Source organism: Peromyscus eremicus, chromosome X (assembly GCF_949786415.1).
Source record: "Peromyscus eremicus chromosome X, PerEre_H2_v1, whole genome shotgun sequence".
Taxonomy (NCBI): Eukaryota; Metazoa; Chordata; class Mammalia; order Rodentia; family Cricetidae; genus Peromyscus; species Peromyscus eremicus.
The window spans coordinates 35,353,481-35,378,813 of NC_081439.1; the positions used below are offsets into that span (position 1 = coordinate 35,353,481).

The 25,333-nt window shown below is 37.0% G+C and overlaps 1 protein-coding gene across 2 annotated transcripts in view; it reads right to left on the bottom strand.

The window, feature by feature from the left end:
• The window catches only part of Prrg1 (proline rich and Gla domain 1), a 110,670-nt gene that overhangs the window by 36,997 nt on the left and 48,340 nt on the right, over positions 1-25,333 (bottom strand). Inside the window, exons 1-2 of one of the 2 annotated variants that reach the window (XM_059250636.1) lie at positions 18,669-18,752; positions 9,363-9,414 (exon numbers count right to left, since the gene is read on the bottom strand). In XM_059250636.1, the coding sequence (XP_059106619.1) occupies positions 9,363-9,372 (10 nt within the window). In that variant the 5' untranslated portion in view covers positions 9,373-9,414; positions 18,669-18,752. Of the gene's footprint in view, positions 1-9,362; positions 9,415-18,668; positions 18,753-25,333 lie in introns of those variants that run through there. The other variant, XM_059250635.1, reaches the window with a different exon arrangement.

A 25,333-nucleotide genomic window follows, 5' to 3' on the forward strand; every position in this document is an offset into this window, starting at 1 on the left:
TATTCGTAATGTATATGGTGAAAAAACCCGAGACACAGTAGTTATTGTCCTAGTAGACTGCAAAGCAGGCAGTCTGAGTGGTTTCAAAAGCCTGGTGGCCAGAAGCCACCAAGAAGCTAAGAATGGCAGACACCAGAACTAGCACAAGGCATCCGCAGCTGAGATCCATGGAAAATCAATGCAACACAGAAAAACCTGAGCTAACGTGAAAAACGGTGCGGTTTAAAATGTTACTATACCTACAAAGGTCTCTGGCTTGAGAATGAAAGTTGCAGACACGCTTGTTTGAACTAAAACTAACTGCAAAAAGTTTTGGGTGTAAAACGTCTCTTCATATTTGGAAGTGAAAGTCTGATACCAGAATTTACTTTTTTTTAAAACATTTTGAACTTAAAAAAATGAGATTAAACTACAAAAAGGTCTTTGTTATGGATGTCTTCATATTTGGAAGGCTAGTAACCAGAATGTATTTGAATTTGGGGACTTAAGAAATGAAATGAACAATAGTGATTTCATTGCAATGGGACAATTTTGAATTTACTTATAGTGATTACCTAGAAACTTTTCTGGAATTATTTGTGTTAAAAATGGAACTGTTTAAATGAAGAAATTTATTGTTCCTATCTAGACTCAAGATACAGTTTTGTGTATACATATATGCTTTATTAACTGATTCATGAATTGCTTTGTGTTAAAAATGGAACTATTTTATGGAACTGTTTATGTAAAAATGGAATTACTTATGGAACTGGTTTTGTGTTACAAATGGAACTGTTTAAATGGAAAAGTTTGGGTTTTCTAACCAGGCTTGAGATTTTGTTTTAAAAAATTATAAAGAAAAGGGAGAAGTAATATTCCTTAGTCTATTTAATTAAAAAATATTTTCTTGTTATTTGAGTGGATTAATGTTATGTTTTGTTAGTAAGAAATGCAAATGGGGTATACTAAGAGACTACTTTAAAGTTTAAAGAGTTTTATTAAGAAACTGCTTTTGAATGTTTTGCTAAAAGTTTTCAAAGTGTTAATGGTTAGATTGAGAATACTGCTTTTCAATATGTGTTTGTAGGAATTGTATAAGTTTGGGTTTTTTCTAACTAGGTTTGAGATTTTGTTTAAAAAGGGGGGGAGTTATGAGTGAATTAAGGTTGAATGTATGTTTGAAGTTAAGGAAAAATTTAAGTTTGATGTGAAAGCATCAGAAGTTTTTCCTATGTTCTGTTAGTAAGAAATTCAAATGGTTCTATTAAGAGTTTAAGTTGTAAGACTGAGGAAATAGTAACTAATGTATAGCAATATTTATGTTAGCATGCTACTGGGAATGATGAACTAAGATATTATTTAGGTTTGCAATTGCATTAAGAGTTTTTGGTTTAGAAAGGGCTTGATGCAGCTAAGACTGCTATAGTCACCTTGGACCTAATCCAAAAAAGAAATGCCATCTTTATCATCCTTTACTCCCATACTGGGAGGTGTAACAGCTATGGAGATTGCTGTGAGCTCTTAATAACGAGTTATTTTTTATATATTAAGAAAGGGGGACCTGTGGGAGCCCATTTTCAGGTTCCTAGTGGCTTTACCCGGCAGGTCTACATAGAGAGGATGATTAGGACCACGGGCCTGAGTGCAGTTGTCTGAGATGGTCTGCACTTGGCTGTGCTGGGGGAAGTCTTCTGCTCCACCCCTTGGCGTCTCTGTAAATACCCTGGGGCAGAGACAGTCAGGGCCCTTTGGAATAGGTTCCAGGCCCTCTCAAGGCTATCCTGTACTTTCTGTTTATCTCCACAATATAAATCTTTCTATCTAATATTTCCTGCTGCTCTCACTCAAGAAAACTCTGGGGAGCTGTGGGGTTGGTGGGTAAATGCCCTGCACCTACATACTTTAAAATGACTACGCTTGGCCAGGCAGCAGTGGCACATGCCTTTAATCCCAGCACTTGGGAAGCAGAGCCAGGCAGATCTCTGTGAGTTCCAGGCCAGCCTGGTATACAGAGGGAGATCCAGGACAGGCACCAAAACTACACAGAGAAACCCTGTCTTGAAAAAACAAATAATAAAGATAAAAAAAAATAAAATGGCCATACTTATGTCACTTTTGACTCAATTTTAAAAGGTCAATTATTTTGAGATTAAGAAAGCATTAAAAACACATATTTTGATAAATAGCTATGCTTATACCCAGACAAAAGCTACTCCTAACCTTAATCAGAGCAGCCTCCTCTGACAATGAAAGGTAGTGAATGCAGAGCCTCATGGCTACCCAAAATGTAGAGAATAAACAATGGTTGTAGGCCCAGTCCTAAACAACCCCTTCTAAGGCTAAGAAAATACTGTGCAAGAGGGTATTAGGAAGTATGTAAAAGCCAGACTAGATGGTGCGGGGCTGTGAAATACCATTCTCTGGACTTCACACTACCTTTGCAATCAGTCAAAAGATCAGGGTATAAATAATCTGTGAAGGAAAAGGGAAGGAGAATCAAGGAGCCCTTCACTTTACCCTCTGAACTATTGGTTTATTGACAGGTTCTAGGAAAGGAATAAAACACTGTCTTAGATTGTATACCTATTGCTGAGCCCACCAACCTCCAGGCATTAGCTCCAAACCCATGATCATACAGATGCCCTGGTTAATCTCAGTGCGTCACCGTGGTAGTTTGAAAGAAAATGGTCCCTAAAGGGAGAAGCATTATTATGAGGTATGGCTTTGTTGGAGTAGGTATGGTCTTTTTTGAGGAAGTGTGTCACTGTAGAGGCGGGCTTTAAGTTCTCATATATGCTCAAGCCACACCCAGTGTCTCAGTTCTCTTCCTGTTGCCTTTGGATAAAGATGTTAAGGACTCTCAGCTCCAGGACCATGCCTTTCTGCATGCTGCCCTGCTTCCCACCATGATAATGGACTAAACCTCTGAACTGTAAGAAGCCACCACATTAAATATTTCCATTTATAAGAGTTGCCATGGTCGTGGTATCTCTTCACAGCAATAGAAACCCTAACTAAGTTAGACATAAAACAAAATGAATAGATATAAACATGAGAGAGAGAGAGATTTGTAGGGAGGGTAAGAATTAACAGAGGTGGTGAGGAGGTGGGAGTTTAAAGTGGACACTATGCATTGTGTACATGTGCAAAGTTGTCTAAAAACAAATTTAAATAAAAAATTTAAAAACTCAACTTATGCACTGAGTGACTACATCAATGACAAAAGATCTCTTCAGTGGGTTTTAAAAAGTAGCATGTCCGCCGGGCAGTGGTGGCGCACGCCTTTAATCCCAGCACTCGGGAGGCAGAGCCAGGCGGATCTCTGTGAGTTCGAGGCCAGCCTGGGCTACCAAGTGAGTCCCAGGAAAGGCGCAAAGCTACACAGAGAAACCCTGTCTCGAAAAAACCAAAAAAAAAAAAAAAAAAAGTAGCATGTCCATTAAACAGCCCATTTTTTTTTCTAGTGGAAAACACTTGCCAGGAATAAATAATGGTAGCTGTCAGCCCCAAGTAGATTTGTATTACTGTTATAAAATTAGGAAGATAAGTGCTTACAATAAACTAGTGACATCATCTAAACTGCAGCAACACAAATGTCACCATAATAAAGAGACTCTAAGATCTAATAAAGGCAAGAAAATGAAATAATTAATTGACATTAAATAAATGTCATTACTTGAACTATACAAATCAGAGAGCTTCCAAATAAAATTAGGCCATATGTTAAGAGACTGTCAATTTACAGCTTGTCAATTGAAGACTCATTCCTTGTTTGAAAAATATGGAGCTTTATGCCAAAGTTGACATTCAGAATTGCAAAGAATTGAAATGTACTGTGTCCGTAGTAAGCCATCTTTCCGCATATTGTCATGCTGCATAACTCTTGGCTTAATTCATATGATTGTCCTTTTTACCGCAAAGAACTCAACCATGTTCCCAATGTATCAAGACTTTGTATGAAGATAGATCACTATGCAGGACTACCAGTGTTTGTTTGCTTGTTTTGTGTTGTTATTTTTTTTAAGTATTTTTTTCTGAGTTTAGGGATTTTACAGTATATCCCTTAAGGGATCAGAATACTGGCTGGAGAGATGACTCAGCCCTTAAAAGCTCACAACCAAAAAGAGAACAGAATACATTAATTGTTTTGTGTTTGTTTCATTTTTATCAAACTGTTCCTTCTATAGTTGGGAATAATAAGCCTTAAACAACAGCGGAGCTCACAAACAGCCTATGAGCTATGAAATATGAAATCCCGAGGCTCATGTTCTAAATCATTTCTTCTTTTAATTAAAATATTTTGAGATTTTTATACCGGGGTTCTTTCTTTTAAGTTTTTTTAATCTCTTTCAGGAGTTCTTAATCACCATATTATTACTATCATCAGGGGAGGGTTTTTTTTGTTTGTTTGTTTTTGTCATTTGTTTTGTTTTTTGAACAGGTTTTCACATAGGGCAAGCTGGCCTTCAACTGTGACATTGACTTTGAGCTCATCTTTCTCTCTTTACCTTCTGAGTGCCTGGTTTATAGGCTTGTGCCATCCTCTCTGGCCCAAGGCATGCCACCATTCACAGCTGAACAGCAAGGGCATGCTACCATTATGTATGGACCATGAAGTTAAGAAGTGACTTTTCAGACTCAGATTTTATAGGTCTAAAACACTCTTTTAAATTTACAACTCTGCTTCTTGCCTCAGCATTTAAATGAACTCTGAAATCTCAATACCAGAAAAGAAAAAAGAGAGAAAAAGTTAAACTACTTTCTCACTTTTTCTCTTTATCTTCCCAAATAATACCTGCTTGCTATTCCAGATATGTTAGTCTCTGTAAAGAAAAGCAAAAAAAAAAAAAATGTGTTTAAAGATGCATGGCCATACTTCCTGTTTTGTAAAGGATGGATGGGTAAGGGCACCTATGTCTTACTGTTATTGAAACACCACGATGAGCCTCCTCAGCACCTCTGTTCTTTTTTTCTATTTATTCTATTTGTCTTTTACATCATGTATCTTGAACCCATTCATTTCCCTATCCCTTCGCATCTTCCCTTTGCCCCTACACACACACACCCCAAATAAAACAAAATTTAAGAGAAAAAAATTTTAAAAAGGGAAAAAAATTAAAAAATCTCATCATGGAAGCTGCAGAGTGACAGTGAGTCACGCTGTAAACTCCTCTGTTCATAGATCTTTATTTGCAAGTGTTCATTGCAAAGAGTCATTGGTCTGGTTTGAGGCCTCTGTTTTCTACTACACTATCTATGCTGGGCCCTCACTGGGACTCTTCCTGGATGTCCTGTTTTTGCCCTGTGTTGTGGAGATCCTGTAGCTTTGGGTCTGTGGATCAGGTCACTTCACATGCTCCAGCAGATCATAGAGGGGGTGGATGTTGGGGTGGGCCAAGTTATAACCCTGGATCTGGGCATGGGCAGCTGTAGGGTTGGTCCAACAGCCAGTTCTCACCTGTCCTCACCACCAGGGTGAGCTCTCCAGCATTGCCCCAGCTAATTCACCTCTTGCAGCAATGAGAGAGGGATAGGGCCAGTTCTCCTGCTTTCACACCCTCAGGAGTAGCTCTCCCACTCCAGCTCTATTATGTTGCCCATACAAGGTACAGGGGCCATTCTACCGAGTGCTGCAGCTGGTGAGGGGTAGGGAGAGCCCTCCTGTTCTTATGACCCCAGGGCCAGCTTCTCCACCTGTCTCAGGCACTGATGGTCTGCAGGTGGTGGGGAGGGCATCTCTCCTCTGCTCATTCTACCACATGTCAGGTGAGTAATGGGGACAGCTCTCCTTTGTTCATAACATCAGGGCTGGGTCACCCTCACCTCCAACCACTGAGCAGCTCTGCTGTACTGCCTAGGGGAGAGGCAGGGCCCATTTCCTGAATGCTGTGGGTAGTACATCAACTCTCCCCAACCCATGACACCACTAAGTAGATGGGTAATGGGGACAGCTCTCCCATCCTCACAATTTTGGGGCTTGCTCACCCACACTTGTGCTAACAGAGTTGGCTCTATTGTGCTGTCCTGGCGAGAGAGCACCTCTGTTCTTAAAGTGAAGACAGGAAAATTAGCCATGAATAACAAATAGATGCAACTAATACTACAAAAGCACTTGTAGATGTGATGAATTCTAACACAGAAAAAAAATTTCATATGAATAGATATATTTTAAAAGAATCAGAATGCAGGTAATAATAAAAATCACAGTAAAATCAATTTGTGTTTTGGATAAAGACATTATTCAGAGTACTGTGTTTTCTAAAAATCATTTTGTTAGAAATGTACTAATTAGGGGAAGAATAGTAAAAAATAAAACTTTAAGTTTCACCTGAAAAGGTAAAGTCTTCCCATTCTCTTCTTTGTAAAAATGCTAATTTTCTACTAGAAGTTTACATATAATCATACATGGTTCTTTTTTTTGAACCAGCATCTCATAATTTCATGTCATAAAATTATGGGTTACATGACACATTATATTCTTTTTTCAAGAAAAGGCATAAAGATAAAAGGTCTTTAGTCAAAAGGGTAACTTTCACATAGGACATGTGAATAGTGCTGACTGAGCCTTTTCTTTTATGGGCCTTCGCTTGTGGAATGTTCAGAACCAAGTTTGTGAAGTGAAATGTCTTGACATCTGCTATGATCTTTGACAAACTGTGCTGCTGGCCTTTGAATTTCTGCAGTCCTAGGTCATTGTTTGTTACAGGATTATTATATTTGTGGCACTTTGCTATCTGAAACAGCTGTGTGATTTTGCTGTCACCAAAAATGTTAGTGGACACTGAGCTATTTCACTTTGATTATCTGTCTATCCCCCCATGATATTAGAATATCATTATGGATCTGAAAAAAATAATTACCCCATACCTTTCTCAGCAACAGAGGGCTCCTGTGATGTAATCAACTTCACAAATTACTAATAATTAGGATACTCAGAGTTCATCAGAAGAAATGAAAACATGATGACATAAGACCTAGTCCTGCATTTTCACTCTCTAATATATAAACTATTTATAGGCTATTCACTATAGATATTTTCTAAATCAGTTTCAGTTTATATATAAATATATAAATGGAAATTATTACCCTAACTTTATAATAAGAGTTTTCTTACAACACAAGACAAATAAGATAACTGTCAGAGGAAACATCTGTGAGTTACAAAGTACTGCAAATACTTATTAATATAAAAATAACTACAAATTCTTGAGTCCTAATTATAAGTCCTAATTAAATACTTCATAAAGAGTAAAAGCAATTTCAATACTACACACAGTAAACACTATAAACACTGATTATAGTCAAATAAGAAATTAAATATACATGTCTTTTCTTTACCTGCCCTCCCATTTTATTGTGATGAGGTCTCATGAATTACAGGCTGGTGTCAGACTAGCTATATACTCAAGGTTATTCCTGAATACTTGGTCTCATATCCTTCATTTCCCAAGTGCTAGAAGTGCCAACATGTACTGACTGCTCATGCAATGCTAGGGACTAAATCCAGGCCTTTGTATATGCTAGGTCAGCACTCTAACAACTGAACTACATAGTCCCTGCTCCTCCTTTTAAAGATTTAAACTTTATGATCTTTCGTGTCCCATTAATAAAAGTTTCATATACATGCAAAATATTGATTTGTCTTTATTAAAGAATAGTAAAATAAATTAACTTCAACTTAAATTTCTCACACAAGTCTGGTCTCATCTTTGCAATTATGTCCTGTTGTATGATATACTGAGTTACATTTGTAAGAATGTTTACCAAATGCAGTAAAAATTTCATTATACAGCACCAAAAAAGAAAAACATAAGCACATATAGTAACATTCTCTTTTTTTCCACTAAAAGTATCAGCAATTAACAATATAATCGAGCAAACCTAAGCAAAGCTTAAAGAATGAAGGACGGTGTCTCTTTGACATTTATAAGAATGCTTTCAATGTGGTTACCACCTGCAGTCAAAAAGCAGCTCTCACAAGCTTCCTGTGTTTGTAAAAACAACATTATGTGAAGCACTTCCTTTTTTCAATCTCCAGACTGGAAATATGCCCATCTTTGCAGACTACATTACTATATCACAGTATGCTAACCACATCCTCCTGAGGCTGGAAGTACAGGATGCATTAATTCTACTTCAGAGATGAAAAAAATCCCATTTAGGGAATCTTTGAGATTTAACTGAAGTAGTGGCTATGGAACTTGAATTCAGGCCTTTAAACTCTGGATTCATATGTTTCTTAGCATAGTATTCCACACGGCATCTTCCTCAATACCCTTTATAGCATGTTGCTTTTTTGGGAGGGGGGACGGCAATGGTTCAAGACAGGGTTTCCTTTGCTGTCCTGAAACACACTTTGTACACCACACTGGCCTCAAAATTGGAGATCCAACTTCCTGGCTTTGCCTCCCAAGTGCTGGGATTAAAGGCATGTGCCATCACCACCCAGTTTAGCATGTTGTTTATACTATTAATATGGACTAGAATTATTTATGAAGTCATTGTTATGGATGGTCCATATTAGTAATGAAATGAACCTAAATTTCTCTATTGTCTACTATCCATAATAACTTCATGTAAAAGCAAAAATAAGCACAAAGAATTCATGCAATGGTTCTTAGTGCTGACTTTTTCACTTTAAAAGAAACTAAAAACACTGGCTGCACAAAAGGAACTTTTTTATTTGTTATTATTTTCTTTAAAAAATATTTAGTAACTTATTTGCCCGCGCGCGTGCGTGTGTGTGTGCGTGTGTGTATGTGTGTGTGTGTGCGCCCAAATGAGTTTGTGTGTTCAACATGCACACACATGCCTACAGAGGCCACAGGTATTTGAAAGACCTGAAATTGGTGTTACAGTCAATTGTGAGTTGCCTGGTGTTGGTACAGGAAAACAAAACCAGGTCCTCGAAGGAGCAGTAAGTAAATTAAGAGCTCTTAATTACTGATCCAGCCCATTTGTGTTACTATTAACAAAACTTAGATATCATCAAAGCATATGGGTAACTCTGGCAAGAGTTATAAAGAAGCTGGAATTTGGGAAGATTTATATAATATCAAATTTGAACTATTTCTACCTGTACTGCCAGATACACACACACACACACACACACACACACACACACACACACACACACACACACTACTATCACCACCACCACCACCAAAACCAAATATCATAAGAAATAAATGAACCAGTGAGTAACACAAAGTATGTTGATCTATTTCTGCATAGCGTTGGATGTTGGATCACACCAAATTTTCTATCACTAAGAAATAACACAACATAAGTATCTACAAACATATTTCTAGTCTCAATTTCCCTGGAACACTAGATTACTATTAAGAGAATCTAAATCATTTCAAAAGAGAAGAGAAACTTACCCCTCCCCATTTTTTTTCTTGTGGCTTCTGGCAGGTCCTGGATGACGATTCTCTGTACAAAACAGAGCACATACACAGTCAGATTCACAGAGGCTGAGTCACTACATCAGATAAGCTCCATTACAGCTGATGTAGTCAGTGCGAGCATTTCATTTCAATGCATTCTAATCTTACTTCCTGACAAAACTCTTTTCTTGATCACAGATACCTAACCCCAGAGAACAGAAACAGTATTTTGGAAAGCATGGGCTGTCTATATCAACTTAACTATGACCTTCTTTATCTGGTATTAGTTTTTGCCCTTGCCAAATAAAACTCATCAAATTGAAGACATGCTTATCTTTTAGGACAGCCTTATCAACAAAAGATGACAGGCAAAAATGCCAAAGGCTGGATGTTAATAACCAGGCTAGCATATTATTAGCTTGCCTGTCTCTGCCTTCCCTTCATTGGCATTCTGTGACAAGTACAATACCCTTTACCATGTAACATTTTCCTGAATGGTGTCAAACAGCAGTGCCCCTAATCAAATTATCCTTGAGGCAAAGCAGCCCACAATTATTTCCAATAAACATCATGAATCAAGGACCATGGATTCCCGACAACAAAAGCATAAGAGAAACAAAGGAAATACACAAATTGCAATTGTAGTGGGAGGAAAGTATATATGGCAAAAGAGAAATTCTGTTTTATAGATGAAAAAACACAACATATACAGAAGCCAATGTATATAATTAATGCTTCAATTTCTTACAGGTATAAACCATGAAGCTACTAGTTACCAGTAACTTGTCAAGCTCTCAATGTGTAGTTAAGCAGCTGAGTGCAGGTGTGTGTGTGTGTGTGTGTGTGTGTGTGTGTGTGTGTGTGTGTGTGTGTAGTGAAAAGATATGATCTATCAGCCCATTAAGAAACTTACTTGAAGTTCAGTAGGGGAAATCAAGAATAAATACTAGACTGAAACTTGATAACTAGTTGTATGGCACCAGATAAACCATTTTCTATTTCAAATTCTTCACAAAGTATACTCTGTGTACCTGTAGGGTGTTAAAAGTATATGATTCCAAAGCAAAGGCTCTCTATTAAAATAAATCTATAAAATGCTGACATAAGCCTATCACATTTTCTTGTCACCAAACTTTTCAGATATTTAACATGATAGTGATGGGCTGGAGAGAGAGCTCAGTGGTTAAGAACACTTGCTCTTACAGAGGCCCTGCATTCAGTACTCAGAACCCACATGGTGGTTCACTACTATCCTTAACTCTTGTTTCTAGATGTCAGACTCCCTCTTCTGACTTTCACAGGCACATGGAACATATACACTCATGCACATAAGATAAAACAATCTAAATTTTTAAAAACAGGTATTGATAAATGTAGAAAAACTATAACAACTTATTTGGCATTTTACTATGAGCAACATTTCTCTGCATTTGATTCTTTAGAGCATTTTGTATTATTTCATCTTTTGAAATCAGCTGAGGTTCCTCAAAAAATCTTTATACAGGGAAGGGTCAGGTCTTATGAGCTCCTCACAAAAACACCAAACAAAGAAAGCAGAAAGAAAGGAATGAATGAGCCAGGCAGTGGTGGCGCACGCCTTTAATCCCGGCACTCGGGAGGCAGAGCCAGGCAGATCTCTTTGAGTTCAAGGCCAGCATGGGCTACCAAGTGAGTTCCAGGAGAGGCGCAAAGCTACACAGAGAAACTCTGTCTCAAAAAACCAAAAAAAAAAAAAAAATAAGAAATGAATGAATGAATAATGAGTAATCGAGAAGAAGGGGATTGGGGAAGTGGGAGAGGAACAAAAGAGTATAATGGAGGGTGAATATGACTAAAATGCATTATATACATATATGAAATTATCATAATAAAATCCACTATTATATAATTAATATATGCCAATAAAAAGGTTATCTTAAACTTTTATGAAAAACACTGGTTAATAAATAGGTTGACTCTTCACACTAAATTAAGGTACAGAATTACCCTAGTCCCACTCACTGGGATTTCTCCTTGAAGTCATCTGTATATACTGTCGCCAGAAACCAAGAGTCTGAAGTCCCAGTTGCCTCCTGACCTTTCAAGTGAAATTATTCTGGGATAGCATTAGAAAAAAGGCCATACAGCAAAGGGTAATCCATCCATGTACAAATCATGACTTGAAAGAGTTAAGTGGGGTAATGGTGGTATGCCACAGTTTGGATTTTAAGAGGGTATCATTGGCAAATACGGGGAAAGGAGAATTAAGGCGTGAAGATAGCTTGGCTGGAGACAGTGATATGAAAGATGCTAAAGAAATCTGGCAGGGTTTGATTTTATTTTTTTTAATTTCTTGTTTGTTCTTCTTTAATATTTAATCAATCTCTTTAGAAAAGAATCAAGCCTATTTCTGTTGTTAGTGGGAACCACAAAGGAAAGGACTATGAGGCATGGGCTAGGATTTTCAAAGAGCAGCTGCCTCCTCAGAGGTCAGAATGGTGGGGGTAAGAGATATCATCTAGGATTGCTTTCTTCCTGGAGAAGATGAAACCAAGGAAGCAAAAGTCAGTATCTACCCTAGTCAATACCTACCTCACCTAGACATCTACCTGCAACCCTCTAAAGATCACAGTTTTATTTTAAACAAAATGATTTCCTTAAAGATACAGAGTTTCGAGCCTACTATGCACATTACCCCAAGCCAAGCTCTCTATTTCAAGTTGTCTCTTGCTTTTGCTTCTGCTGCCAAGGTTCAATGTGTTTCTTCAACTCTGATCCTTTCATCTCTGGTCTTCTTTCATCTGAGGGGTGTGTGTGTGTATGCATATGTGGTGATATTGTGCACCCTAATAAACTTATCTGGGGTCAGAGAACAGAACAGCCACTAGATATAGAGGCCAGAAAATGGTGGCACACACACCTTTAATCCTAACATTCCAGAGGCAGAAATCCCTCTGGATCTCTGTGAGTTCAAGGCCACATTGGAAACAGCCAGGCATGGTGACTCATGCCTTTAATCCCAGGAAGTGAGCCTTTAATCCCAGGAAGTGAGCCTTTAATCCCAGCAAAAAGCAGAAAGGTATATAAGGCGTGAAACCAGGAACTAGTGGTGGTTAAGCTTTTCAGGCTTCTGAGAAGCAGTTCAGCTGAGATCCATTTGGATAAGAACTCAGAGGCTTCCAGTCTGAGGAAACAGGATCAGCTGAGAAATTGGCGCGGTGAGGTTAGCTGTAGCTTGTTCTGTCTCTCTGATCTTCCAGCGTTCACCCCAATACTTGGCCCTAGGTTTGTTTTTATTAATAAGAACTTTTAAGATTCCTGCTACATGCATATATGTATGTTTGAGTTTGTGTTCTGTGTGAGGTACTTCTCAATCTTGTTTCCCAGTCAGGTCCCTATCTTAAACTAAATAGCACTCGCAACTCTTCCATTTATTTACCTAGCCTAGCACTAAATAACCTCTATAACAATGGTTGTAAACCTGGGGTTGCGACCCCATTTGCAAACCTCTAGTTCCAAAAATATTTACATTATAATTCATAACAGTAGCAAAATTACAGTTATGAAGTAGCAATAAAAATAATTTTATGGTTGGGGGTCATCGCAACATGAAGAACTTCAGTAAAGGGTCACAGCATTAGGAAGGTTAAAAACCACTGCTCTATAACCAGATCCTGTTTTCCTGAAAAGTAATATATCATCTATTAGTGGTAGTGCACACCTTTAATACTAGCACTTAGGAGGCAGAGTCAGGTAGATATCAGGTGAGTTTAAGGCCAGTGTGGTCTACACAGCCAGAGATACATGTGAGACTCTATCTCTCTATAATATAACCCTTTCAAAAAGGCCTCTAGTTGCCCCTTAAATATGCTTTGAACAGTTGTAAGTCTATGCCTCAGATAATTTGATCTGTATTGTCTACTCTACAAAAATTCCACTCATTCCTCAATATAAGTAGTGACACCTTCCCTCATTATCTAATCTAGGTGTACTTTTTCTTTGAACCCACAGTCTGAAGTTTAGGCCCTATTACATACAGATATGCATACTTTATAGTACCTATCAGACTAACTCTCACAAAGTAATTAACATTTCTTCTATATATGTATGGAGTCTGCACAGGGTAAAAGATTATTCCCATTGAAAGATCTAATGGGCTACACAAACAGATTTAGGGTATGATCTTCTAACGAATATATTCAGGACACAACATTTACCTTAGTTTCCCTTAGTTTAGATTAGTGGCTAAAAACTCTAGTAACTCTATATGCCATATTAATGAATTTTAAAAATTGTTAAAAATATTTTATTTACTATTTTTTAGATTTTAGATTTTTTTTATATGTATGGGTGATTTGCCGGTATGTATGTGCACCACATGCATGTCTGGTGCCCAAGGAGACCAGAATAGGGCATTAGATCGCCTATAGCTGTCATTTCAGTTGGTTGCAAGCCATCATATGGGTGCTCAGAACAGAACTTGGGTCCTCTGTAAGAACAGCAAGTGCTCTTAACTGCTGAGACATCTCTCCAATGCCCAATATTAAGATCTCTTACAAAATTCATCTATTTACACATAATTAATGGTCTTTCAATTATGTTACATTTTTACTTCAGCTTTTATTCACTTTAGATTTGTCCTTTAAATTAGTATTATTTCATTGCTTTTAGTAGGATTAGTACAATTTAGAAATGACAATTTGATGGAAATGTCATGTTCCAGATAGTATTTAGGTAAACTATTATATATATCCAGATCAATCTTTGTCAATATCTGGGAAGTACTATTATTTTAATTCACCAAATACCAAACATAAATTAATAATACTCAGCAGTTTGAATACAAATTAAATAATTAGTTCATAACAATATATTAGGCAAATTTTTAGGCTCTTTTATAGTCCTAGTAGTTAAGATGTCCTCAATTTGGTAAAATAATTGTAATTATGTAGCTTACCTCATATTTTCTCTAATTTTAGTTATATATATATAAAATTGTTATATACATGTATATATATATATACATATATATAAAACTATGTTGTATTTTCTGCTTATTTTCAACTTCTGAATTTTTTATTATTGTATTTTTAAACTGTCTATGTTTAACATATAGAGCACAATGTTATGACATATATTTCTTGACAGAATATGCATAAAATAATTACTACAGGAAAGGATAGCCCTTTAAATAACAAGGCCACTTTTTTCCAAAGGCTGGGGTATCTGGCCACTGAGGTAGGGAAACTAAGGATTGCTGTGGGACATTCTGTATATTAAATGTGTTGCTCTGATTGGTTAATAAATAAAACACTGATTGGCCAGTAGCCAGACAGAAAGTATAGGTGTGACAAGGAGAGAGGAGAATTCTGGGAAGTGGAAGGCTGAGGCAGAGAGACGCTGCCAGCCACCACTATGAAAAGCGAGATGTAAGGTACCGGTAAGCCACAAGCCACGTGGCAACTTATAAACTAATAGATATGGGTTAATTTAAGATATAAGAACTAGATAACAAGAAGCCTGCTGCAGCCATACAGTTTGTAAGCAATATAAGTCTCTGTGTTTACTTGGTTGGGTCTAAGCGGCTGCAGGACTGGCGGGTGAGAGAGATTTGTCCTGACTGTGGGCCAAGCAGGACTGGAGAAAACTCCAGCTACAAAGGGTCATGGATATTACTCTAATCCAGTTCCATATAGATATCCAGCCTCCCACGTGGCCTTCCCAACCCCATGATGACCAAGAGAAAGGTCAGCTTGGAAAGGCCTAGGAGGAGCCTAAGTGCCACCACCCCCGCTACCCCACCCCGCAAGGCTGTCAAGCCAAAGCCACTCCTGCCAAGGTAGCAACAAGAAATATTGTGAAAATACCTAAGTGAAAGAATAAGCTCAAAATTGATTGTTGTAGCTACTCATTGTACATAAATTAACTGTAGCAGGATAGCCAACATGATCTTATAGAATAGTATGTTGCTCAGAATAAGTCACCAGACAAAAAAGTGCAAACAAAAGGAGAAAGGATAGCAAAGGGCAAACAGGCTGGGGTGACTAACCAAGAAACTAAAGAAGATTTACCTCACATAAAAGGAGACACTGAAAACTAGAGTCCTGCCTCCAGAGCAGAAGAGAAAGAAGCCAAATCCAACTGAGCATGTGTCATGTCTCTCAGTATGCCCTGTCTTCCTTTTTCTACAAGCCAGAGGAATGTTCTTATACGCTATTTTATAAATGTTGAGTTTCTTAGGAGCTCTAGAAATATTTTTTAAAAAGGAGGAAATCCCACCTCATCCCAATTTTAAGTGTAAATAATTATTAAGAGGTGAGGTCATTCACTGTTTGTTTATTTTTTGGTATAACCAGAAGATAGCAGGATAATAAATCAAGGAAGACTGTCATTGTCTGAGAGTCCAGAGGGGACTAATTTTTATATTCTTCAATATAAAGCATGCTAAAGAACAATTCCGAGTCTAGTAATGTATATGTATCTAGATTGTTTTGAATTACTTCTGGTCTGATGTTTTTAATAGAACAATTTACAAACAAACAAACAACAACAAAAACACTTATTGGTTCTTGCCCTGCCAATACTTTGTGTCCCTTTATTCTGGTTATTATAGTCAGTTTTCCTAACAATTTTGATAATGTTCTACAAGAAAGAAAATTTGAGGATATGATGTATGTGATATAAAACTATGAATAGGTGGATGTAAAAGATTATACACATTTGACAGTTATGTGAGATCTTCTTTAAGGAAAATGTGTGGACAAATCAGAAACTGGAACATTAGTGTAAAAACTCTTTAAAACAAACTGGCTGGAGAGTTGGCTTAGCAGTTAAGAGGACTTGTTCCTCTTGCAGAGGATCTGGATTGAATTCTCAACACTCACGTGGGGGCTCCAGTCCCAAGGTATCTGACACCCTCTTCTGACTTTCACAGGAACCAAGCACACATATGGTACACACATGTACACTCAGGTAAAACACCCACATATATAATATATATATATATATATATATATATATATATATATATATATATATATAAACACTAAAATAAATAGAAACACAATGCATGGCTCTTCAGATTTTTGGTATGTGTGTTAGGAATTGTGTATGAATGGAAATGTCTATGCACTGATCCTCAACCAATAAGTTCTAAGTTACAAAAGAGAAAAATAAGTGAATGAATAAATAAATTAATGGCAGGTTATATATAATTTGATAAAGAGTTCTAACAAAAGGTGAAAGCACAGTACAGGCTTTGGAACTTAGGCCTTGCCTGTCAATTACTATCTGATCTTAGGCAACTCATTTAACCTTTTCAGCCTTTCTTTCACCATATTGGGATTATCCATGGAGTCTCTAACTTCATAGGCCTTGAGGAGAGTTTAAATGAAAACAGCTATATAGTTCTTGGGATCAGTAAGTAAAATTATGAAAGTGTTAACAAAGGTTTGGCAACTCCCACCCAAATGGTTTGGTTCCATCTGATTCTTCTGGTTTTCTTTTCAGTTGGTCAATCTGGTTTAATGCATTCAGAATTAATAATTACAACTTAAGACAGAAAGGTAGTATAATGTTTATTTTATTAGTAGGATTAAGAAAATTAAAATTTGATTTTTAAGATTTTGCTTCAGGTATAGTATTAAACTTTGGGATGGCAATCTTTAAGCATGTCCTTTATTGTTTCTGCAAATACTTGCCCTCTTTTCCCCTTGTAGTTATTCTTCTAAAAATCCCCTGAGATTCAATTACAATTAGCTATTAGTTTCAAATACTGCAGGCTACATTTTAATTTGTGGAGATGCACACGGCTTTACTTTTCAGTCACAAGGATATCATGGATGGTTAGGCAAGCTGCTCACTTCTCAGCCCTCCCCTGCATGTTGATACACCATAACAATCACCTCTGGCCAACTGCTTATAGCTTTACCAGTCCTAATGTGTAGTTTCTTTAACACATCCCAAGGCCCTTCTAATTTCAAGGTTTAAAAGGCCAAAGGGCCCTGTAGTGCACCCTAGAGATGAGGTAGTCCCTGGAACCCTTCCCTCCTATGGTATCTCCTAAAGCTTTAGACCCTTTCAGCTGTCAGGGGGTTCATCTGTTAGACCTTAGTCTTGAGACAGGGTCATACAGTACAGCCTCGGTTAGCCTGGAACTCACAGAGATACTTCTCCCCCACCCAGGGGTGTAACATGTACCGCCATAAATGGATAGGTTTATTCTATTAGGCCTCTGGAAGCTTCACTTTCATAGGTTTTTTGATCCCATATACTACAAATAATAAAGTTTCAACTGGTATTTGTTGCATGTATGTTGTTGTGACAAGGCAATTTCTCTTAGGTCAACTTATCAGGGCCCAAAACAACCCTATGAGGAAGAAATAATAATATCTATTGATAAATTTGAAGAAATCAAATTCCTCATGTTTACATAGTTAGTATGTAAGAACATTTCAGGATTTGGTTAACATCTCAACACATTTATATTGAAAATGCTACTATTGTAATTTGTTAATCTTCAGAGATACTTGGGATGGTCTGGATCTGAAAACGATCCACAAAGGCCATGTGTTAAAGGCTTGGTCGCCAGCTAATGGCATTACTAAAAGGTTGCAAAAACTTTAGGACATGGAACCAAATGGTATGAAATAGGTCCTGCGAAGCATGTCCCAAAAGAACATATTGTGTCCCTGTTCCCTTTATTATTCCCTACTTCCTGGCAGCCATAAGAGTACAGCATTCTTCCATCACAACCTTCTGTTATAAGGCACTGACTTAGCACAAAAAAAGAAACAAAAGAGCCAAGTGACCATGGACTGAAACTTGTGAAACAGAAAGAAACCCTTCCCCCTGGCTGATTTTCTTAGCTATTTCATTACACAGAAGGAAAGCTGACTAACACAATACCAGTGTTATTAACATATTGATCAAGATTTAGAATACATTTCAAGATCTTTTTGTTTGTTTGTTTGTTTGTTTTTTGTTTTTTATCAAGACAAGGTTTCTCTGTGTAGCTTTGGAGCCTGTCCTGGAACTCACTCTGTAGACCAGGCTGGCCTCAAACTCAGAGATCCGCCTGCCTCTGCCTCCCAAGTGCTGGGATTAGAGGCGTGGGCCACTACCACCCAGCACATTTCAAGATCTTGACATAGGGTTTCTGACAGCAAATCTGGTATTCTTTCAGTTAAGTATTTAATCATAAAATAGGTATTTACTTTAAGGCTAGAGCTATAGTTTAACTGGTAGAGTGTTTGCCTAGCATGACAAAGGGTCTGGGTTCGATTTCCAGCCCCATGTAAAACTTAGCATGGTGGTGCATACCTATAATTCCAGCACTAGGCTGTGCAGACAGAAGGTTCAGATGTTCAGGGTCATCCTTGTCTATATAGCAAATTCAAGGCCAGCCTGGAATACATGAGATCCTGTTTCAAAAGTCAAAACCAAATGTTTACTTAATATCATATTTCAGTAATTTTCCTGAACATTAGAGTGTTAATGGTAAATAAGACAGATGTATTCACTGCCGAGTAAAGCTTAGACTTTGTGGAGGGGGGTGTGTGTGTGTGTGTGTGTGTGTGTGTGTGTGTGTGTGTGTTCATTATATTTATTTACTTTTTTATGTTCATTATATTTTTATAATGAACTTAAAGAAACTTAATTAAAGAAAAGCTAAAAGTCCAATGCAACGTTAGCATGGTAAATGAGAGAAGGTTAAAGATAAAAGTAAGTGGTCAAATTATACAAAGCTTGTGAGTTGGTACAGCATTAGGATATCTGTTCTCACTGCAGTGAAAAAACCATTAACCAATTCCCTTGTGTCCATCAAACAACCTACTCCTTGAGAGCTTAATGAATTCTTCTAAATTCCACTAACCTTTAGCTGCTTCCTATTCACTTCACCAGCTCCATTGTCTATAATGTATAAAAGCAATAACTGATAAAAAAGATTGAGATACAGATACACATCATAAGTGAATACTATGTATTAAGTGAATACTATGTATTAATATTTACTTTTTAAAAATTCATAAACTATTACATTAAAATACCATGACACTATAGATACTTTAGTATGCAGTAAATAATTCATATAGATATATACATATATGTATATGCATGAATGCAATTCCTCACTAGGTAGAAGAAGCACCAAAATCATATCAAATACTGCTGAATTTTGAGATACACTGTAGAATCTGTGGCACAATACTAGCCAAGTTATACAGTTAAACAAAGAGTACTTTCAGCCTTGTTTTCCAGTTTTCTTCAGATTAGGGTATAGTAATATGTAAGAAAATCAGCACAATCATCTTTTTAATTCAACAAACTGCCTACCAGATATATATTGTGTGTCTGTTAAAATGCCTAGGTCCCTGGTAGTGCAGCAGTACACAATACAGACAAAAATCTATGACTTTATGAAAGTTACAACCTAGAAGGCAAAAAACAAAATTATTTCTGTGCCAGTTTATTTAAATAAGTAAAATATGTAATACTTTAAATAATGAGAAATAGTGGTAGACATTAAAGAGAAAACAATTATGGAGGAAGAACAAAAATTATTTAAATAATAATTGTGTAAGATAAGCATTTCTGTTACTTTTATTCTTGCTCTTTGTGTGCTTGTTTGCTTGTTTGAGACAGGGTCTTAGTATAAAGCCAAGGCTGATCTAGAACTCATGATCCTCTTGCCTCAACCTTCCAAGTGCTGGAATTACAGAAGTATACCATCTTTCCAGACTCACTTCTGGTCTTCTGCTACTTGTTTGTTACTAGTTTCCTTATGACACAGCAGTTGGTATTACCATATGTGAGTGGTAAGTAGACTTTTTCTATAGCACACTCAAGAGTAAATATTTGTATTTCAAAGGTCTCTGTTATGACTAATTCTTCTGTTATAGTATTAAAGCAGGCATAGAAGTAAATTTGTATGTAACTATGGTTTAAGTGGGGGCAGTGAGAGGGTTCAGTGGGTTAGGGAACTTGTCCCCAAGCCTGACAACCCAAGTTCGATCCCCAGGACCCATACAGTTAAAGAAGACAACCCATTCCTGCAAGTTGTCCTCTGACCTCCACATACATTCTGCAGTATGTACCCTCTCCCATCCCCACAGGCAGACAGATAAATAAAAATGCAAAAAGTTTGCATTTTATGCAAGGATATTAAAATTTGAATTTTGTATAACTGTCATGTGTCACAAATTTTTAAATATTTTTCAATCATTTAACATGACTCTTGCCTCCTAACTATACAGAAATAGGCAGTAGGCTGTTATTTTCTAACCTCTGGTTAATTCAGAAAACTCATAAACAAGTCAAAAGAAATATAAGGCTACTCAGTGTAAACATTATTGAAACATAAAGATCCATAACCATCAAAGCTAAAAATTCTCCAATAACTTTCAAGTGAGAGATACTTAATTTTATATGACAATGGTTAAGTTTCAAGTATATGATAAAATATTAAAGATAATGGTATAACAATCTAAATCATGACAAAACATGTCAGTGAATACAAATTAATCTTTGCATACTACATCAAATAATCTAGATGCCTATAAATCACTTATTGATGTCAATTGTATTTCCTAACAGAAAGTTATTTTATCTACTGTACTTCAGTAAATACTTACATTCCAACAAAATACAAAAGTTTATATTCAGCCTTGTCTTCTCCCTTCAATTCCACAATTTCAAATGCCTCAAAAAATCTATAAAGATATTTTACCACCATCTGAAATACTACAGGTTCAAATTCAAATATTTTTCTACTATACAAGTAAATTAGCTCCTCCCCAATTTCATTATATTAATGACACATTGGACCATAACCCCCCCCAAAAAAAAAAGTAAAATGGCACACTCTGGGCACTCTGGGAGTGATAGCAGCACTGGTTTTCATAGTAGTAAGGGCACCTCTTGGACTAGGTATGAGGAAAGTACTGTTAGGTACTTATAACCACTAGCCTGGTTCCTTTTTATTATACATGAATTTAAAGTGTTTATGCTCTTTACATAAATGGGATCTGTTGTAGCTTCTTTTGCTAAATATTTTGTTGTCTTCTTGTAACATTTAATCTGTAATGTGTTTATTTGCACAATTGATTCATATGTACTACTGTTTAACTTGTGCTATGGTGTGGTCTAAATATTGGTATTTCCATAAAATCCTATGAAGTTCTAGTCTTTGAGCTCTATTCTCATGAACAGGATTAGGATCCTTATAAAAGAGGCATGAAGGTGTCACCAGCCCCATCCATCATATGAACATGCAGCAAAGTGTCATCTTAAGAGAATAAGTCTTCAGAGACCCTGAAACTACTGGTGTCTTCATCTTTGACTTCCCAACTACACAGACTGTAAGTAATACATCTCTAAAGTTTATAAATTACCCAGTATCAGGTCATTGGTTATAGAAAATTTTGATATATATACGCAATCCACATTTTGACTTATTAGTTTATAAGGCCTTGGATTTTTTTTAAAGCATCTTATTTCTGATATCTGCAAGCATACGAAATGACCCTAAGGCCTATCTCTCTAATACTCCTCTCTCCCTCTTCAGCAATATGCTAACAGTGGGACAGTATTGAAGTGAAAATAAAAAGGAAGAGTTCCTTTCTGGTAGATACTTTCTGGTCTATTTAAATGCAAGGCCCTGCAAACTATAGTTTTAGTACTATCAGGAGAAATTGAAAAGAAGACTTTAGCATAAGAACTCATGAAAATAATAGCAGCAGATAAGATAGCATACTCTTATCAGATCATTACATGCAGTTTATTTGGGTAATCGTATGACTTAAACACAGTACTATCATTACTCCCATTCTATAGATAAGGAATTGGGCATATAATGGTTAAGTGATTTTCTCAAGATCATAATAGTATATGAAATGACAGAGTTCAAATTATAACACGGCTTGAGGCAACCCAGTAAGAGGAAAAATATGCCATGTTCAGTTGATATCTCGGGAAGACCTGTTTTTGTTTGTTTGTTTGTTTTTTTAAGGTAAACTGAGGAGTGGATCTGGGGCAGAGTGCAGATAGTGCGGGAGGACTGGGAGGAGTTGTGGGAGAGGAAACTGCAGTAATGTAATGTATGTGATGATGAGAGAAGAATAAAGGAAAAAATCTTCAAAAAAGAAAAAAACAAACAACAAAAAAGAAAAAAATATTGTAACATGGCTCAATGATATCAATGACACCATAAATCTGTTGAAACCAAAATTTAGCTTGAGCTCTCTGTATAAGTGTTGATCTTCAAGATACTCTCCATATAGAGAGAATTATGATACATACACAATAGATAGATAGATAGATAGAGATAGAGATAGAGATATGGAGGGCGAATTTACTCACAGATAATAAGGTCAGGTAAGGTGGTACATGCCTTTGATCTAAATACTAAAGAAGCAGAAGAAATAGAACCATTTCAAGTCCAGTCTTGGGTGACATTAGGAGTTTGTGCCAAAAAAAATGAGCAATGAAAGCAGATTACAAAGGAACAGAAGGAAGCTCTTTGAAGGTGGGTAGGGGAGTGTAGTAGCTTATTCATTATCTTGATTATGACAACAATTTCATGAGTAGATACATACATGCAAAATGTTTCCAATTTTATCTTGAAACATAAGCATGATACCAATTTACATGACAATTATACCTCAATAAAGCTGGACATAAAAAGCCTGAACTAGACTATTCAATACTCCAATCACAAAACAAAACCAAAAGTATTTCCACATAGTATTGATTGAAGAACAAAACACTTCAGAAGAGTAACTGTGGTATCATTTCATTTATTATATACATATAAACACATATGCAAAACATTTTATATGCATGGTTCTGGACTTACAATGGATCAATTTACTGGTTTTCAACTTCATAACTGTATGAAAGTGATACACATTCAAAAGAAAAAGCATATGAATTTTCAATCTGGATCTTATTATATTGTATGTTACCAGGCTGGTAATATATAATCTGATCCTCTCTTGTTTTTGTTAGGCAGTGGCAATGAGCCACAGATAACAGCCAGCCAAGCAAAACTGCCATGACTCTATGTGGCTGAACTATGATATGTGACTGTATTTTCAACCTAAGATAGTTTCAAGTCATGATGAGTTTAATCTTTGTGTAACTCCAATGTAAGATTGAATATAAAATGTTACCTCTCTGTGTCTATATATGTGCTTTAGCTTTGGTTAGTACAAAGAGCTTTTGCTGAGGCTTGCCTCAATTATGTATGTGAGTCAACAATCTTGGAAGCAGATTCTCAAACCCTTTCAAGCCTTCAAATAACTATAGCCCTGGCCAACATCTTGATAGTCATATGAAAGTAATATGCTATACTAAAACCAGACAGTTATATACAGCTCCTGAATTTCTGATTCTCAGAAAAACACATTTGCTAATTGAAGCTGCTAAATATAATTTATTGTACAGCATGACATAGATAATGCAGCACACATCATTCTTTTATGTAATAGTTTTAAATACAGCATATATATCACATAGGTAAGGGAGACCCAACTCTTTGTGGGGCTCTAGTGCAGGAGTTAAGCACTGTTAAGCATTGTTAAGTACTATTAACTATTTTTACATGTATTAGAAATGTTAGTTCTATGTTGTTTTTCCTGTCTTAGCTAGGATTTCTATTGCTGTGAAGAGACACCATGCCCACGGTAACTCTTTTTTGTTGTTGTTGTTGTTTGTTTGACTTTTTTTTCGAGACGGTTTCTCTGTGTAGTTTTGGTGCCTGTCCTGGATCTCGCTCTGTAGACCAGGCTGGCCTCAAGCTCACAGAGATGCCCCTGGCTCTGCCTCTCGAGTGCTGCGATTAAAGGCATGCGCCACTACCACCCGGCTTCCACAGTAACTCTTATAAAGAAATAACATTTAATTGCGATGGCTTACATTTTCAGAGGTTTAGTCCATTATCATCATGGTGCAACATGATGTCATGCAGGCAGACATGGTGTTGGAGAAGTAGCCAAGTGTCCTATACAAGTGGCTTGCAGGCAACAGAAAGTGGTCTGAGTGTCACACTAAGTAAAGCTTGAGCAAAGGAGACATCAAAGCCCACTCCTACAATGATACCTATTCCAACAAAGCAACATCTCCTAATAGTGCTACTCCCTATAGGCTTATGGGGGACAATTACATTCAAACTACCACACTACTCTATTTGCAGTACTACTTTTAATGTTTTCTTTGAGTGATTAAAAGTGCCAATAATATGGGCTGCTCAGTGGTTAAGAGTATTGATTGCTCTTGCAGAGGACCCAAGTTCATTTTCCAGCACCTACATGGCAGCTTACCACCATCTGTAACTCCAGTTCCAGGTGATCTCAGGCCCTCTTCCTGACTTGCATGGGCACCAGGAATGCATGTAGTACACATACATTCAGGCAAAACATTCAGACACATAAAATAAATAAATCTAATATTTTAAAGTAAAAAAAGAAATATGCCAATAATAGGTAGCATTTCACAGGCCTCTTTCTTATTTTCCTTTTATTTATTTATTCTTCTCTCATACAATGCATCAGACTATAGCCACCACTCCCTCTACTCCTTCCAGTTTTTCCACCTCACCCCTCACCCTCCCACCCCCATCAAAGAGGGAGAGGAAGGATTGTAGGAGATAGAGGGCTCAAAGACACCATAAGAACACAGCCCACAGAATCAACTAAGCAGGGCTCACGGGGCCTCAGAGACTGAAGTAACAATTATGGAGCCTGAATGGGTCTGTGCTAGGCCCTCTGCATAAATGTTATGGTTGTGAGGCTTAGTGTTCTTGTGGGACTCCTAAAAGTGGGAATGGGTGCTGTCTCTGACTCTTTTGCCTGCTCTTGGGTCACTTTTCCTCCTATTGGGTTGTCTTATCCAGCCTTGATCTGAGAGTTTGTGTCTGGTCTAACTGCACTTTGCACCTTGTTATGCCATGTTTTGTTGATATTCCTGGGAGGCATATTCTTTTCTGA